Raw genomic sequence first — 16,274 nt, 5'->3', positions numbered from 1 at the left:
GCTGTATAAACAGCATAGACACTTTATTCACATCAGGTCACCTCTCGAGCCCATCTGCACCAAAGACACATATATATATCATACATCACCGTTGCAGGTTAAATGTGTCATAGTATACGTGTGTTGATTTCACGAATACAATCGGCGTAGAGATGATCTCCACGGAAACTAAGAGGCCACACGTGGCATATCCATGCCACGCACACGTTGTCATGGGTGGCTGGACCAGTGACTCGAGCGGTGCGTCGAGAACGTAGACTCGTGTAAGGCGACCGTGTCCCGGGACCGGAGTGAAGGGTGTCATGGAATTATTAGGTCATCCGCCACGCGCACCGAGCTTCATTAACGAGGCCTCGTACCTGTACATTAGCTTCCTTACACAGCATCGACCAAATGGCACTCGCCACCAAGACTGCATGTGTCATTAATTCTAGATTTGAAGCTTTCGTGACTGCAAGGAATCATCTTCTTAGGTTTTTTCGGTAAAGTCACGTAGAAAGTAAAATAAAATAAAAACAAAAATCATATTTTACTTTCTACGTGACTTTACCGAAAAAACCTAAGAAGATGCATGTGTCATCCCTCCCCCCAGTCACCCCTCCCCTCGCTGACAATTCAACATTTCAAGAGTGACTTCCCATTTCCTATTGTCAATCTAGATGTCATATATTTCAGTTCCAAGCTCTTGCATGCTCCACAACAACATTGCCGTTGACATACAAATTACAGCAAAGTGTTGATGTTTTCACTTTACACGATGTTAAAAATGGTACAAAGCAGGGGCGGTTGCCTCAAGACTGTTCACTCAGTAATTCATGTATAAAAAGTCATATAATGTCACTGCAGTAATATAATGGAATCTCTTTGGATTGCAGGCCTCCATTATCTGGTTCATTAATGCACTTTTTAAAAGGGCCGCAGTGCAATGCACTGAAGGTTGAAAACACTCCAGCTGTGTAGAAATGGTCTCTGGTGGCTTTCATAAACTTGTAAACGCAGATGTGAAACACACAGGCTCCATGCCAAACATTTTGGGGGGGGGGGGGGGGGAGTTTAAACTTAAGACTACCACAGTGACTGCTCATATTTGGGGTTTTGTCTTTATCCTCAATCATACAAGCTGAGAAATTGAATGCCTAGTTGGTGCAACATAAATCATGTTTCACCTCGAAACCACACAATAAACATCTTGCTGAAACATGTATTCATATGCAAAAATATGTGTGGACTGTGAATTACAAGTAGCGATTAAGCAGTCCATGGTATGATGTAAAAGGAATGGCACTGCAACAGAAGGTACATATGCAGAGTAACAATACTTAAGAAGGATATCCAAACTCAAAATTCCGTAGGCAAGTTGAACCCCCCAGCTCGGTTAATTTGAAATGGATGCATTGGAGAACAAATGTATAGGAATGTCGAAAAAAGAGTCGGACAATATAAATGAATAATCTGAAATTGGACATACGCATAGTAAAAAGCATACAAAGTTCAACTTCCACAAAACAGATTATTAAGTGCATATTTAACCTAAATTTAAAAACAGCAACACCTTCTTATCAGACGGTGTTTATGCCACACTACCACGAACAAAACGTCGACCAGCTCGCTGCACCACAATCACCCTATACGCAGAAACCGGACTGAGAATCCCGATACTCGGACTATGAACCCACAAGCCTAGGCTATGAACCCATTAAAACTGGACCAGGAACCCACACACCTGATTTCACAAACCAATGAACCCAGACCACGAGACCACAAAACGCAGACTAGAAACCCACGAACGCGGATTATGAACCGCCCACTACGAGCGCAAAAGCGAGTTCCATGCACAAATCGACCATCAATGACTGATGCCAAGGTGTGGGTCAGATCACTCCACCAGGTTAATCATGTTAGACCAAAGAAATGTCTCTTCGGCAGCCTTTTTAAGGTGTGAATAAACTACCAGCTTCTCCGATCTCAATTGAGAGGTCATTCCACAACTTGAGTTAAAGAAACCACTTTGAGAAAAGCGACACACTGAAATTGGAGTGACTGCATTGTGAAAGAACGCTCCAAGGAGCAGGGCTAAGTTCTTCAGGTGGAGATTTAATGCTTTTCAACACCACTGGACAACGCCATTTGCACAACAAGATGACGGATGTAGAATAGTAGTTTCCCAAAGGTCACCCAATGGTTTACAAAATCTTGCAGCTTGAGAATCAGTTGGCAACTGCAGTCTGTCTCCAACCGAGAAAGAATGTGTTGTGTGCCCTTCTCATCTACGTCATGGTCTCTTCACTTTTGGTGCCTTGGACAACCTGGATCACAACCCTTCAAGCAATATGGCTAAAGGTTCATTCCATGGCACAGGCATTAGCCTGTTTCAGTCTCCAACCAAGTTGAACGTGGGACTTTGCCGAGAAGCAATTCGACTTCCTTCTGCAGACACAAAGAAGGGCCATTCATTGCTGATAGTTTTACACGAGTTCCAGCTGTTGCTCTCAAGGAAACCATAGCGGCAGTGCCAAAGCTTGTCAATGCAATAGAGACAATTGGTGTAGACCGAGTGGTAGCAAAGATGCAGCAAAAGCTTTCGTTGGCGAGGCCAATCGAACTTATCAAGAAAAAGAAATGGGAAAAAGGTGACAATGTAGCGTGGTCAGCCTACCATGCATCTCTGCAAGATGCCTCCCACTTGGAGGATAAGCAAGCAGCTCTCATGCAACTCTTGCAAATTTTCTATGAAAAGGCAGCAAACAGCCACCATGATCAAGCATGGCATTGATGTTCAGTGCCAAGTCATGCAATTCCTCAACCCTTGCCAAATTCCTGTAATGGCTATGGATGCTCCACTGTATGGCCTAGCAAAGTACATTTAATGGAATTGGCCTCAGACACATGGGGAGGATAAGTATGTCATGTTTGGTTGTCTCCACATTTAAATGACCACGTGGAATAGTTTGGAGACGACCTGGACCACTCTGGTTGGACCACTGCACTAACACATGCAGGCATTGCCTCCTCGGGCACAGCAGATTCATTTCATCACAGCCCCCATCTCACCAAAACAAGGCAAGCAACACCAAATTAGTGCTTTGGCCTTGGCCAAGCTCCAGCAGGATGCCTTCTCTTGCACCGAGCAGCCCCACACCGATGAAGCAAAAGAGGTTTGGAGACAAGACATGAACAGCAAGAGCCCAACATTCCAGTACCGGGATACAATCCTCAGCCTAGAGCTTCTGGGTCTCATCTTTATCAGAACCCACCGTGAAGCAAACTTTCAAATGTATGCGACATCATTAAAAACCCTGGTTCCTTGGTTCTTTGCACTGGATCACCAGAACTATGCTCGTTGGATCCCTGTTCACATTCGAGACATGGAAAACCTACCTAATTCCATGCAGGAAGAATTTGCGCCATTGGGTTGTTCCCCAGACTACAAACCGATTCTCAGCCATACCCATCGATCATATCCACGAGCAAAATATTGACATTGTGAAAGGCTCTGGGGGTGCAGTAGGACTTACAGAAAACCCATCCGCCTTACGAGAGGAATTAGTACTACTTGTGAAATGCGTAGGGGGTTTGGCGCCAAACCTCCTACGCATTTCACAAGTAGTACTAATCACATATCTGCATTTCCCATAAATATGCTAAATTCCTCTTGATATGCACATTATTTTGTCAAGGCGCTCTTCCCCCCTCCATCCCAGCTTAAATAGGTCGCTCCAAGCCTGGGGTGTGTCGTTCAGACTGTCTTCTCGACAGACCTGTTCTCCACCTGAGGACGGCTGCTTGCGTTGTGGCCGAAACGTCGTGAAAATTATTTTATTATGTTTTATTTTTATTATTTTATCATTTCCATTCTACGTGACTTTACTGAAAGAACCAAGAAGATGAATCCCTGCAGTCACGAAAGCTTTAAATCGAAATTTATTGCACCAACCTAAAGTGCATTGTTGCAGCACTCAAAGCGTGCTGCTTACCAGGTGGGAATCTGGACCACCTGTGTGACCTGCCCCAACAAACAGCACCGTCTCCAGAGGGATGGAGCTGGACACTGGACAAGAAGAGCCAGTCATGGTTCCCTGTGTGGACAACACTTCCGATGGCGTCCAAAGCTTGTAGCGAGTTGGTCAAATGCGGCTGCAAGAGTGAAAGCGGCTGCGGCGGTCGCAGGTGCGCTTGCAAGAAATTCAGTGGAGATGCACAGAGTTGTACAAATGAAATTGTGACAAATAGATACATACAGAAATGAGCATTACAACATTTCTGTGCAGGTTTCATGTTGACTAGCACAATATAAATGCAATGGCAGTAACATTTCCCAAAAGTGTGCATTTTTTTTAAACTCAAACTGCTTAAGGTAGAATAACTTGGAAACCAATGAAACTACAAAGGTGCGAAATGTATAAAAAAAATTAAGCTATGAGTGGGCTCCACAAATGTATAATGACCGATTGTAAAAAAAAAATAAAGCTACTAGGTTTGGGTTTTTTCTAACCGCACAATCAATTTTTCTTAAATGTCACGTGATAGCATCCAAGATGTCAAGTCCGATGGATCATAGCAAAAAGTTAACCAGGAGGACCTAAACAAGTAAGCCACAAAGTGTAGTGCTTTTATCCAATCTGTCTCCTTCATTTTGGCAAGCTGCCCGACTAATAACAATCGCTGCTGGAAAAACCCCAACGAGCTTCAACGTGACTCATCGTTCGAGTCGATGACAATCACGGGACAGGAACGAGCAAGAATGTATGAATGGCTAAGGGGATGGGAAAAACCCCCTATCGAAATTACAAATTGTTCCCATATATAATACCTCGATGTACTACGTCGTTTAGCCTCTTATTCCCCTCAGTCCCCTGTTAGGCCCTCGTGTATTGCATTGCCGATGCAGATGGAAGTCGCTCCGAGATTTCGGAGCGTTTAGGCGAATAAGTGCAAACACCTCGTTTCGTGACACTGTTATCATTGTATCCGTGTAATCGCATACATACAGTGTATTTTAAATAGGCCTATGCAGTAATAGTAAAAGCTGGTTGCCGTTGTGTAACGAACGAGTGTATATTCTTTGGGTCTTTCGATAAAGTCGCGGATATAGGTTCAAAGAAAACAACAAAATAACAAAAATCGTAGAAGGTTACTGGTACCTTAATACAAGCACATTACCGATTAAATTCCCATTTTAATTTAATTACTTCCATTTTAGGGAAGTAATTAAATTAAATCACATCTTGCCATTGATTTTCATAGTTTTATTTTCAAGCAGAACAATCATAGTTGCTATTGTTTCCATTCGCGTTAAACATTAACAGAACATTTTGCACACTGCCAAAGTCCATGCAGCTAAGTGCAACAGACACGCAACAGGACCGCGTGCTGTGCTGCAATAATGTGTGGCTGTAAATGGCAGCGAAATGATCTATCTTCAAATGGCTATCATAACAATACTGCATTCAAGGTTTATCCACAGGTTTTTTTGGGTTACATCGCATAAATATACATGTGTTGTTAAACCCACCACCACCACCCGACACAGCCAATTAGTAAGGTTTGTCACGCAAACAGAACGTGGCCAATTCGTTACTAGTACAGCACACTGGTGTGTTGGAGAGTAAATCCACAACATTTACAATCCGAGTACGATGTTTCGCCAGTAATTTCAACCGGCATCAATCAGGCGGCGGTCAGATTTACATCGCATATTTCAAACAAACCCGTATACTTAATCTAAATGATACTTTACATCTGGTATCTAAAAGTGCAATTTAGCTGTGGACAACATTGAAATGTAGAATTCTGGCAATGAGTTACTCGCGCTTTTGGGACCACAGGGTCTTTAACGTCCGTTTCTTAGCAAGCTGCACGCTTTTGCTATTCTCCACCATTGTACTGAGTGGCTGGAGCAATTATCCTTTGAAGCAGGTGGTCCGATGCATAGACACAAAGTAGTCGTGGGTTTATTTTAACTTGAGTGCTATGTACATCTTAAGACAAGGTTTCCGAGTGTCTCATCTAAAATCAATGACGGATAAAGGTTTACTTTAGGAGTTGCATTAAAAAGGCACTTAGCAAAGCCTGACACGTTCACTACATTTTAGATGTCTTGGCCACATGGTAATGTCACGTGGGTATTTTGTAGCAGAGCCGGGGTTGCTGTATTTCCAAATTTATTTTAATTCTGATTACTATTATGCTTAAAGTGAGGCACTACACTTCACCAGTGCGATGAAGTATGGTCGAAAAACCTCTCAAGACCAGACATGGTGTGGTGGTGGGGGTCGTCACCCCAGAGTGAATTGAGAAAAAACTGAATTTTATTTTCATCATATGGGAAACTTTCCCCATTCCAGTCCTCCACTGTTGCTGCTTCTTAAGAGCTCAAGTGATCTGTAAATGATAAGGCAATGCAATAGAACACTTTAATTGCTTTAACCACCCTTCAAACACCCTGTGGCCTCTAAAGGAATGTCTCTGCCTCCTTGACGATCAATAAAATAGCCCTATAAAGAGAAGGGCGAGGGAAAGGGTAAGGGGGCAGATGGGAGGTAATTGGGGGAGAGAGGGGGGGGGGTGCAAACAAACTCAATATTTATTTTCCCCAGGATCGTGGGTTTGCCATTGGTCATTTTCAGTTTTTATTTCGTAAGCATCCGACACTGGAGTCGCACTGTGTCTACAGCATCTGCGTCTCCCATGATTGCAGCCAATCACAGAGTTTCACAAGGCGGCTTCACCCGCACGACGCTTAGGCTGCACCGCACAATCAGCGTCACGGTCACCGCACTATAACCTCACAGCAGTGCGAAATAACAACACTATATCATTTACAGCTCTGCGGCAGACCCACTGCCAGATAAATGCCGACCCACACCTTCCACGGGACTGTTCGACCATGCTTCACCATGCTTCACCATGCGGGTCAGTCAAGGGGGGATTGCCGTGATGAGTTCAGATATCACTCGCTGCCGAAGTTTGCCGTGGCCGGGAATTCATCGTTACATTAGACCACCGATTCATGTTTTTGTTGTATTATATTACAGAATAAAACGGTTGTCCGTACTCCAACAGGTATCCTGAATGTTACAGAGCAATTACCCTACGCTGTGCACGGGTTTCCACTGGCATGGCTGAGTGAGCGTGACAGCACGTTCAACAGGTGCGTTGCTCAACAAGCCCTTATTTAGGCACCCAAGTACCTACCTCTCTTAAGAACACTGAACGTCACTTCAAGGTCACTACTCAGAATGGTGGCAATGACAAATAAAGACACTCCAAAGCCTCTTCAGTTGCACAATGGTCAAAGTTGCTCATTTGTCATTAGACACATCACCATCTATACGAACGTTAACAATTATTGCACTACAATAAGGCTAGAACCAAGGCCCAAAACGTGTTTATTTAATATACCAAGTATACGCTAAGCAAATCACCGCACTCAGTAATGTCAGGCACATTGCACCAGACACATTCCAAGTACGCAATAGGTGCGTGCGCTCTTACTCATCCATTCCCACGCACACACCAAGCACACACGCACCATCACGGGATCGCACCGCAAAGTAAAATGGCCCGAGTGGGTAGGGAGGAATGGGAAGGGGGCAAGGTCGGCATGTGGTCGCTGCGATCCCTGACAGAGTACAATCTGACTGCTAGTCTTCACGTCTCGCATGATGAGAGTCGATTGGCTAAGCTCAGTGACCAATAACCACTCAAAACAACCAACCCGACGAATGAAAAATGGCTTGAAATTTTGTTTGGCCAAAACTTACCTCTGATGACTCGAGTGGTATTTGTTCGACAGAAATCCCAAAAGTTTAAAACAGAGCGACTCTTGAATTACATCAGATTTGGGGCCTAGAATGTAGGATAGAAATCACCGTTTGTTCCAAAAGAACACGAACATATCTTTGCTGCTGTTGGGAAGTTATGGAATAGATAAGTCGCGCAATTTGAATATGAAAATGGAAAAAAACCTCAAAAAATAGAACAAAGTGAACTTGACAGATAAACCAAAGCCAGCTATGAAAATGAAAAATCGACTAAAATACTTTACTACTGAATTCAGAACATGCAGATGTACAGCCCTCTTTATAAACCAACTGCTGGTTGAGAGCCTCCTGACTCAATGTGATTTATGGGGTTAATTTGACCAGACTTGAGCATGCTGGACGTTATGAGGGAGTGAAAATGTGAAGCCTCCACGTGGGAGCACAGTATCACGGATGTGCTACTGAACTGCCCTATGCATTAAGGAAAGCAGGGATAAAATAACATATAACAATGCACGCGTGTATTCACGTACGTTCACGCTGTGTTTGGTGAAACTAAAATGCTTTTCGGTATATACGCCAAGCTAATCCTCGATGTACTTTGGTTTTTGTTCTGGTTATGTTTTCAGTTCAATAATCAATTGCAACCCTCATTTGAAAACCACCTCTTAGGAAACCATAACATTTCCTCCTCCGAGTCATCACTTATGAAGTCATACCCACATTTGACCGAGACTTTTGCAAAGCAACAGTTACTTCCTCTGTCAAACAGAGTCCCATGAGCGTTCATCTGACGTCACAGCACTCCGGCCTCTGCCAGGCCATGGCTCAGGAAGTGTGGACACTTCCCTGGGCTGTGGAACTCTGCAGTGGCTACGGCTCTGCAGGTTCAAAGGTTTCCGCTTGCACGGTCCCAAGGTGCCATGTGACAGTTTTGTAACCTCAACGTTATATAAAAAAACATTGTAGGAAATGGATAATTCGTGTTATATAAAACAATGCTGTGCTCGTTAACACTGCTGTGCAATCAACATACTCACGACTACTATCCTTGTATTTACACCACTGTAGTAAAGTAACACATTGATAGACAGAATATCTGCACGTCATTTGGATGGTAAATTTAACATTCGCACCGGTTTGCATTTGGGCAGCAGGGTGGCACGGTGGATGCACTCACGCACCTCACAGCAATAAGAACCCAAGTTCGATTCCCGACTCGGGCATCATTGTGTGGAGTTAGTATGTTCTCCCACGGTTCTTTATGGGTTTATGCTAAATTCTGGAGTTTCCTCCCACAGCAAAAAAAAAGAACATGCAATGTAACAGGGATTTGCCAAACATCCCAATGCTGAAAAGTTACCTGCAAATTACTCAACTGGGATTACACAGAGCAGCAGCAGCAGCAACATCGCCCCCTCCTGTAATATCTTGGCAGGACCCTCCTGAAGCAGAGTTGAGGCTCAGGTGAGGTTTTTCTGGGTAAACACGCTTTACAGTAATTCTAAGTGACGAGAGATAGAGGTGGCCTTTAAAAAGCTTGTTTTAAATGAGGGTTTAAAAGTGATACGAGTTAGGACTAACCATTTCACTTGGAATTAGACTTATTTTTTTACATTACTCTGTGTTTTAATATACAAACAAATAAATCTAAAGATTAGTTTTAGATAGCGACGTTCATGCAAATTACATCTCACAATCGCTGAGGAACCAGACAAGCTGGGAGTCTGCCAGGCAGCTAGCCAGCATCAACAATTGCTCTGCTTTCTCTATATATTAAGACGTGTTTATCCACCTAGTGAGTGTTTATTATGCATGTCGGAGGAAAATTGCGCACCCGGAGAAAACCCAGGCATCCTGGAGAGCAACTCTATTTCATACACACTTTGCTGTACTGCATAATGTTGGCAAGCCAGGGTATGGCTCCTCCACGCCCATGGGAAGAGAGTTTCACAACAGCTGTGCATTAAGAATTACAAATTAGAACATTTAGAGTGGAGAAATCCAATGAGTTATGAAGCTCTTTTTCACAGATCTCCAGGTTGGACATACACCAACCCTAGCCTCTACAGTGCTGGAGTACAGGCGTAACGCCACCACCTGGCTAGTGGGGACATGGCCGCTGAAGGGAAATCAGAGAGTTGAGCGAATGTGCACATCTTGTCTCCACATGCGACCCATGACATCACAACTGGTTCTGGGGGTGGGTTCAGGTAAAACAAGCCACGCAGTCCGGCTGCAAACAGGGGCTTAGGGGGCCCTCTTTGGGATCCGATTGGGTTACAATCAGCCAAGCAAGAAGGCTGCTGTGGGAACGTGGGCCCTCGAGCCTGGCCCAATGCCAGCAGGGAGCCAGCATGTCCCCACCGGTCCTGCAAAGGAGGTATTCATGATTTGTAATCAGCTCCATGATGTCATAAGTGAGCAAACAACAAGCCACACTCATTCTCTACAATAATAGAGGCAGGTGGCTTTATACAGGCCAGCCGGCTTCACTGCCTCACTCACTCGCTGCTCTGGGTTTCGCGTACAGGATTGCATTTCCCCGACGGACGAATCGCTCTCCCATGATCTTGCCTACATTTCTGCCAAACAAAGGGAACCTCTGCTGTGACACGGGTCGCTAGCTCGACTGCAGGCAGTACGGAAAGGAAGGATTGAGTGGTCATGTGGTTCACGACCATCACCTGGCGAATGACAAACGGGGTGAAGTCATCGGTGCTAGTGGTCATCTCAAGAGTTGCCTCGACAAAAATCCACCAATTTAGAGGAGCAACGGTTGAAGGGTACAGTGGTACTGACCTTTTAACTCTACACTTCCACAGTCAAGCGAGACGTGAATACTTGCACACCATGACATCTAACACCCATCGATGATGACTTGTAGTGTTTTGTTTTGCTGCATTCTTCCAAACGTGCCATGGGGCTAAAAGGTGCTAAGTATTAAAAAAAGGCCTTGAAAAGAAGAGTTGCAAGTTCTTAATACAGTTAATGTTAAAACCGATGCAGTTAACCATTGACAGTGTATGGCAGTTGCAAGGTACTAAGTGATATTTACAAACCTTGAGACAGGCATGATTGAAAGTCCAGTCTGCAGCCTCCAGTCACTGGGTAAACACATACGCCCAAGATTGAGTGGAGTAGTCGTCAATACCGAGTAGCCACCTGACTGGCAATTTCTTTAGTGGACAATAAGGAAAAGGTTTCATATCATGTTTTATTTTATTTTATTTTCCCAGGCAAGGTCCACTGAGCTCCATGGCTATTTTTCATAAGCGACCTGGCCACAGATGACAGCGCAACAAAGTGGTTTGTCACGTGGAAATGCACAGGAGCCAAATACTCCAAACGCATGTTTCTAAATGTGGAGGGGAAAAAAAAGAAAAAATACAAATGATATATGCTCGATTGTAGATATGTCAAAGGATATTGTTGTTTAAATATATCTCATCGCTTTTATTCAAACTATAATCTATAATTTAGATTTACAAGCAACTAAAATAGCAAAGAAACAGTGGAAAATAACTTAGTCGAACATTTTTTGATTAACATCAACTAAATGTTATATTTCAATAATATAATCATTAGGAGGATAATTTATTTAGAAACATGTATATTCATTAAATTATGCTCAGTAATTAGCACACTGTGGTGAAGTATGGCAAATAACCCACAATCAACAGCGTAAGGACGGCCTTCATCCAGCAGATTAACAGAACACTAACATTACTATTATTTTTTTAAGTACAAGAGGGTAAAGTTCAGGGTAAAATGTAAAAAAGTTAAAATGAATGCAGGTGGTGCAAACAAATAGCAAAGCAGAATAATATGAACTACAAAGTACACAGAATAATTTACAGGAGGTTTAAAAACTATACAAAAGAGACACGCGCACACACACACACACCTTTCCCAAGATCTGAAGAAATAATAATTAACGACACAATGGCCAAGAGATTCAGGGGATCAGTGCCAATGTCAGAGCAATGAACCAACCAATATCACGGGCCCTGAACGGAGCAAAGTTTCAAAGTTTCCAAGTGGAGTTAAGAGCCTCAACCTGGTTACCAATGACTCGACACTTAACACATCCATCAAACACAATTTTTATTTTATTAACCCCCCACAATTTTGTTCAAAACGAAGGTTAAATCGGATGATGCACCAACGCTGTGGAAAGGAAAACTGTATATTTTGAGAAGGTAACATTGTAAACCTTGCATCATTTGCAACAGCAAGCAGTCATTGACCAGGATCTATTTTCAGTGAAAAGTATACACTATCAGGGAACGTTGTTGGTCTTACATCAAAGGGTATTATAATATGCCCTGGAGTGAAGCTTAAGAATACACTCAGCTTTGTGCCTGTAAATCCAGAATGGCACAGCAGCATAAATGTCCTTCTGTGTAGGTATAAGAGCACGCTTTTAAAGAGCTATTGTTCCATGTATGTTCTACACTAGTTATCCCTCACACGAAGACATGAAGAAAAACAAAGTGTCCCAGTTATGATAGAATAAATTGATAGTCAGAACTGGAGTCCTATATCAATAAACACTAACGTGAACTAAATCTCATAATTCACAAGATCGGCTTGAGCACCATTACGCTTCGCCATACACACGGTCCCCATGGCTCCCCATGGCTCCCCATGGCGCGTGGACTTATCCCGAGGAGAGAAATTATCTGGAGCCGGTTCAAACAAATATGACAACACAAGAATCAGCCAAAAGAAAAAAAACCCCAACGCACAATCCCAACCCTGCTGCTGCGCACAACAGGGCAAGCAGTCGAGGCTAAATGTACCGTACTCTGGCATGGGCATCTCTTGCCGACAGTTCGCAAAGAGAGAACTAAAGACGTTGCCAACTGTGGACAATGCATTCCATCAAAACGACTTCCATGACAAAGGAATAATTTAAACCAACAGGGCCAACTGCTTGCGGGCACGCAGTGGCTATCCAAATGCCCCGAGCCAGCATTCAATAAGCGTTGTCGTTTACAGCAAGACGTTGGTATGTTCATTATTAAAAATCTCTTCCCCATGTCTAAATAATATTGTCCATTACTGGACATGGTGGGGCGGGAGAGGGGGGGGGAATGTGGCCCAGTGGGAGTGAAGTCGCTGCTTCTTGCAGATATTTGCGGCTCGCTTAGAGCAGGCCACCCTGGTTAATACTGCGGGTGGATTAACCGATGTCATTCGAAAGGAGCAGGCCGTTTTGTGCTGGCGCACATCATCCAAATTTGGCAAAAAAAGTATATTAATGATGAAAAATAAGAATAAGTTGTAATCTCTGGCAATAAAACAGGTGTTAAGATGTTCAAACACCCCATAGATACCTTTTGCAAGGCATCAAGTCTGAATTAACCACACATACCTCGTGCAAAACATACAAACCAACATGCTCTGATAATAATATATGCATCGTCTTTCAAACCGATTAGCCTACACCAGAGACAGCCTTCTTTATGGCTTTGTCTCACCAATAGAACTTAAATTGTAAATTACTCAATTGGGATTACGCACAGGAATCATTGCCCCCTATTGGTAGGCCTGATGCCCAATTGCAGAACAGACGCAGTGACCTCGTGTGGCACAGGAACAACTACCACCAGGGGTGGCCTTCTCAAGCGAGTTAACGCGAGCTGAGATGCACGCCAGTGAATCACGTGCAGATTATCCATACAGTCTAGTCGTGTAAATTGTACAAAAAGCATTCATACCTGTGAAATATGTACTTAATAACAAATATTGGTGTGCGTGTATATGGGTAGGTACTTTTTAATTATTATGGATCACGAATAAAGAATATTGACGTAAATAAAGGTAGATATACAAGTAGTATTTAAGGGTGTATCAAATACATATGACAGCATACAAACATTGACAACAGTTTCCGTGAGGGATTATAAATAAATCTCCATTAAGAGTTGGCAGCGACGCAAACTATTTTGGATTTGGTTCAACTTGGCCCAGAGAGGACTGAGGAGGCCGTTCCAGGGTCTCAAGTGTCACGTTGTCTCCAACAGTGCAAAGAAAGGCGCGTTGTTAGCACTTCGGTGGCAGGTGTAACATGTTTTTAAGCTTCAAATGAGTCTGTGTAGTGAACTGCATGGTATTATAATCATTCAGTTCACATGAACGAACGGTCAGGCTCAACATCCCCCAACCCACAACGCACATCCTGCAATACAGCAATAGAATTGTCGAGCAAAGTGCAACACTTTGCATAAAGGTTTTTACTTTGCAACTGCCAAATACAATATAATGCTTCTTCCCTTAAACCTCGTAACAAATCACAAATGCAGGGTGACAGACACATCTATATATATACACACACAGGGTCCTTGTACACACATTCACATCTCACTGACATTGGTGTCATAGCCACAGCAATTCCATTTCATTCTAAAGCCACAAACGATGTCTTTAGAAAAAGGTTTAATACATTTGTTTTCATTGAAAAGTAATACAAAAACTTATTTTTTAAAGCTGTTGACTCCATTATTCCCAAATATAATTATGCATTTTAAAAGAAACATTTCCAATGGCCAAATAACCCGGAATGCACTGGATCCCATCTGACCTCAGAAGCGAAAGTTTCGGCGTGGATGGTGGTTGGATGTATTGATGCATGTTCAACTTTTCGCACTGTACGTAGCCAACCGTGCTAATCAGAGGTGCGGTGGAAGGACCACAAACTAAACATAAAAAGCAGTTTTCAAGAAATGATGGATGACCACCGTGTGGTAGGTAATGGACGCAGGCCGCAAAACCCGTTGTTGGACTGCAACTCACAGGCTCCCATACGTCTGAGCTCCCCATCCTCACAGACCCCCCTCCCCACTGACCAGCGTAGTGAGCTGTGATCAAAGAGTCCCCTTAACCTACTTGGTGTGTGGAGGCCCTTATCCAGCAGTGGACTGACAAAAGGGATGGAGATGTACAAACGTTTTTTTTTCGGGGGAATGGTCATACGACTCTCCATCAAGTACTGTCACGTCCCGATTTAAACTTTACCTTTATATTTATAATTAGCCACAATCCACCATGACAGCATATATGTTGCGTAAAATGGCACCGCACTGTGCCGAACAGACTCCACGGTATAGGCTCCACGGTGTTCATGGAGAAGCTCCATCAGTCAACCCAGCAGCATTCTCTACACTCTGCTGATGAGACCGAGAAAGTTGGCACCACTCTAAAGTTTACCTGCTTCAACGAAATGGTCCAGGACAACTCGGAAACCGATGAAAAAATAAGATATATTTTTTAAGTGGTAAAACAGACCCTTTTCTCTTTCAATATTGTCATTAATTTTATTATTCACAATAGAACACAACATGGTGCTCATGGCAGGTTGCCAGGCACACAGCACAGTACATTAACCACTACACACACAGTGATCTATTCTAGGGAGTTTTATAGGGGACTGTTATGATGCTACTTCAGTGCCACATCAGGCATCAGACTGTCCTTCTTGTATAACCCAAAAACTTTGCTGCAAATATATTCCATGATAGTAATAATTTACGTCAATCCACTGGCAGATGAAGGAATCCCCAAACAGTGGCTGTCGTGAAGGTTTGCTGGACAGCGGAGGTGTTGGAGGAGGCGGGGGGGGACACAAGACCGGCTCAGATCTCATTCGCCGCCGAAGTTATCCGTGGCCGGGAAGCAAGCTCAGGTCACCAGGTTCATAGGGCAGTGCACTAACCACTCGCCCAAATTATTGTAATCATTATCGCGGCAGCGTGGCAGTCTACATTTTTTCCAGCCCATTACATAAACACGTTGTATGAAGGGGCCATTCCCCAAAGAGCACTTCACATGCACTTTGGGGAAAGTGCAGAGATCTGAACTTAGATTGGCTACTCTGAAAGATCGTCTTGGAATGTCGACTTTCTACAACTGCCATCTTACCTTGCTCCAAAAATATCTTTCTTTGCCAGGTCAATCCCAGATATAACTTTGACCTTCAGAACTCTTGACCCCTCCTGCAAAACAAACATAACAATTAGACTTAAACATGTAAAAACAACTTTTTACAGTAAAAAAACTAAGCTTTGAATTCAAGTTAATGATTAGCTCTATGGATTACCATACACAGCATGTGTAAACGTTCTGCCAATAAAAGAGCAGCATGACATCAACATCATTATGAACTCCAATAGCAAAGTAAAAACGAGGAACGCGGTGAAGCCAACAGCAGGGAACTGTGCCCCCTTAGAAAAAAAAACCACACAGCCACTGCAAACAGGATCGTCAGCCTGGCCACTGTAGACATCTATCAGCACGGGCAGAACAACGCAAGCCAGTCAAGCGGGATGAGAATCGCCACCGGACCTGCACTCAAGTCTCATTGTTCATAGTCGGCCATTCTGTACAAGCAGCGGACTGAAAAAGAAAACACCAAATGCTGCCCACAACTGTATCAGGAATCACAATGATGCATGCTTTATGGAATAAAATACACTTCGAGATGCTTCTGTCAGAAACGCCCGACAA

General features: G+C 43.4%; 1 protein-coding gene across 2 annotated transcripts in view; it reads right to left on the bottom strand.

Annotated features, from left to right (window-relative positions):
* The window catches only part of LOC144935571 (E3 ubiquitin-protein ligase NEDD4-like), a 99,533-nt gene that overhangs the window by 74,010 nt on the left and 9,249 nt on the right, over window positions 1-16,274 (bottom strand). For both annotated transcript variants that reach the window (XM_078862369.1, XM_078862370.1), the window contains exon 2: window positions 15,690-15,763. In XM_078862369.1, the coding sequence (XP_078718495.1) occupies window positions 15,690-15,763 (74 nt within the window). The remainder of the gene's footprint in view (window positions 1-15,689; window positions 15,764-16,274) is intronic.

Source organism: Lampetra fluviatilis, chromosome 13 (genome assembly GCF_964198595.1).
Source record: "Lampetra fluviatilis chromosome 13, kcLamFluv1.1, whole genome shotgun sequence".
Taxonomy (NCBI): domain Eukaryota; kingdom Metazoa; phylum Chordata; class Hyperoartia; order Petromyzontiformes; family Petromyzontidae; genus Lampetra; species Lampetra fluviatilis.
The sequence above is the reverse complement of the archived record's forward strand: the minus strand, read 5'-3'. Positions and strand labels throughout refer to the sequence as shown.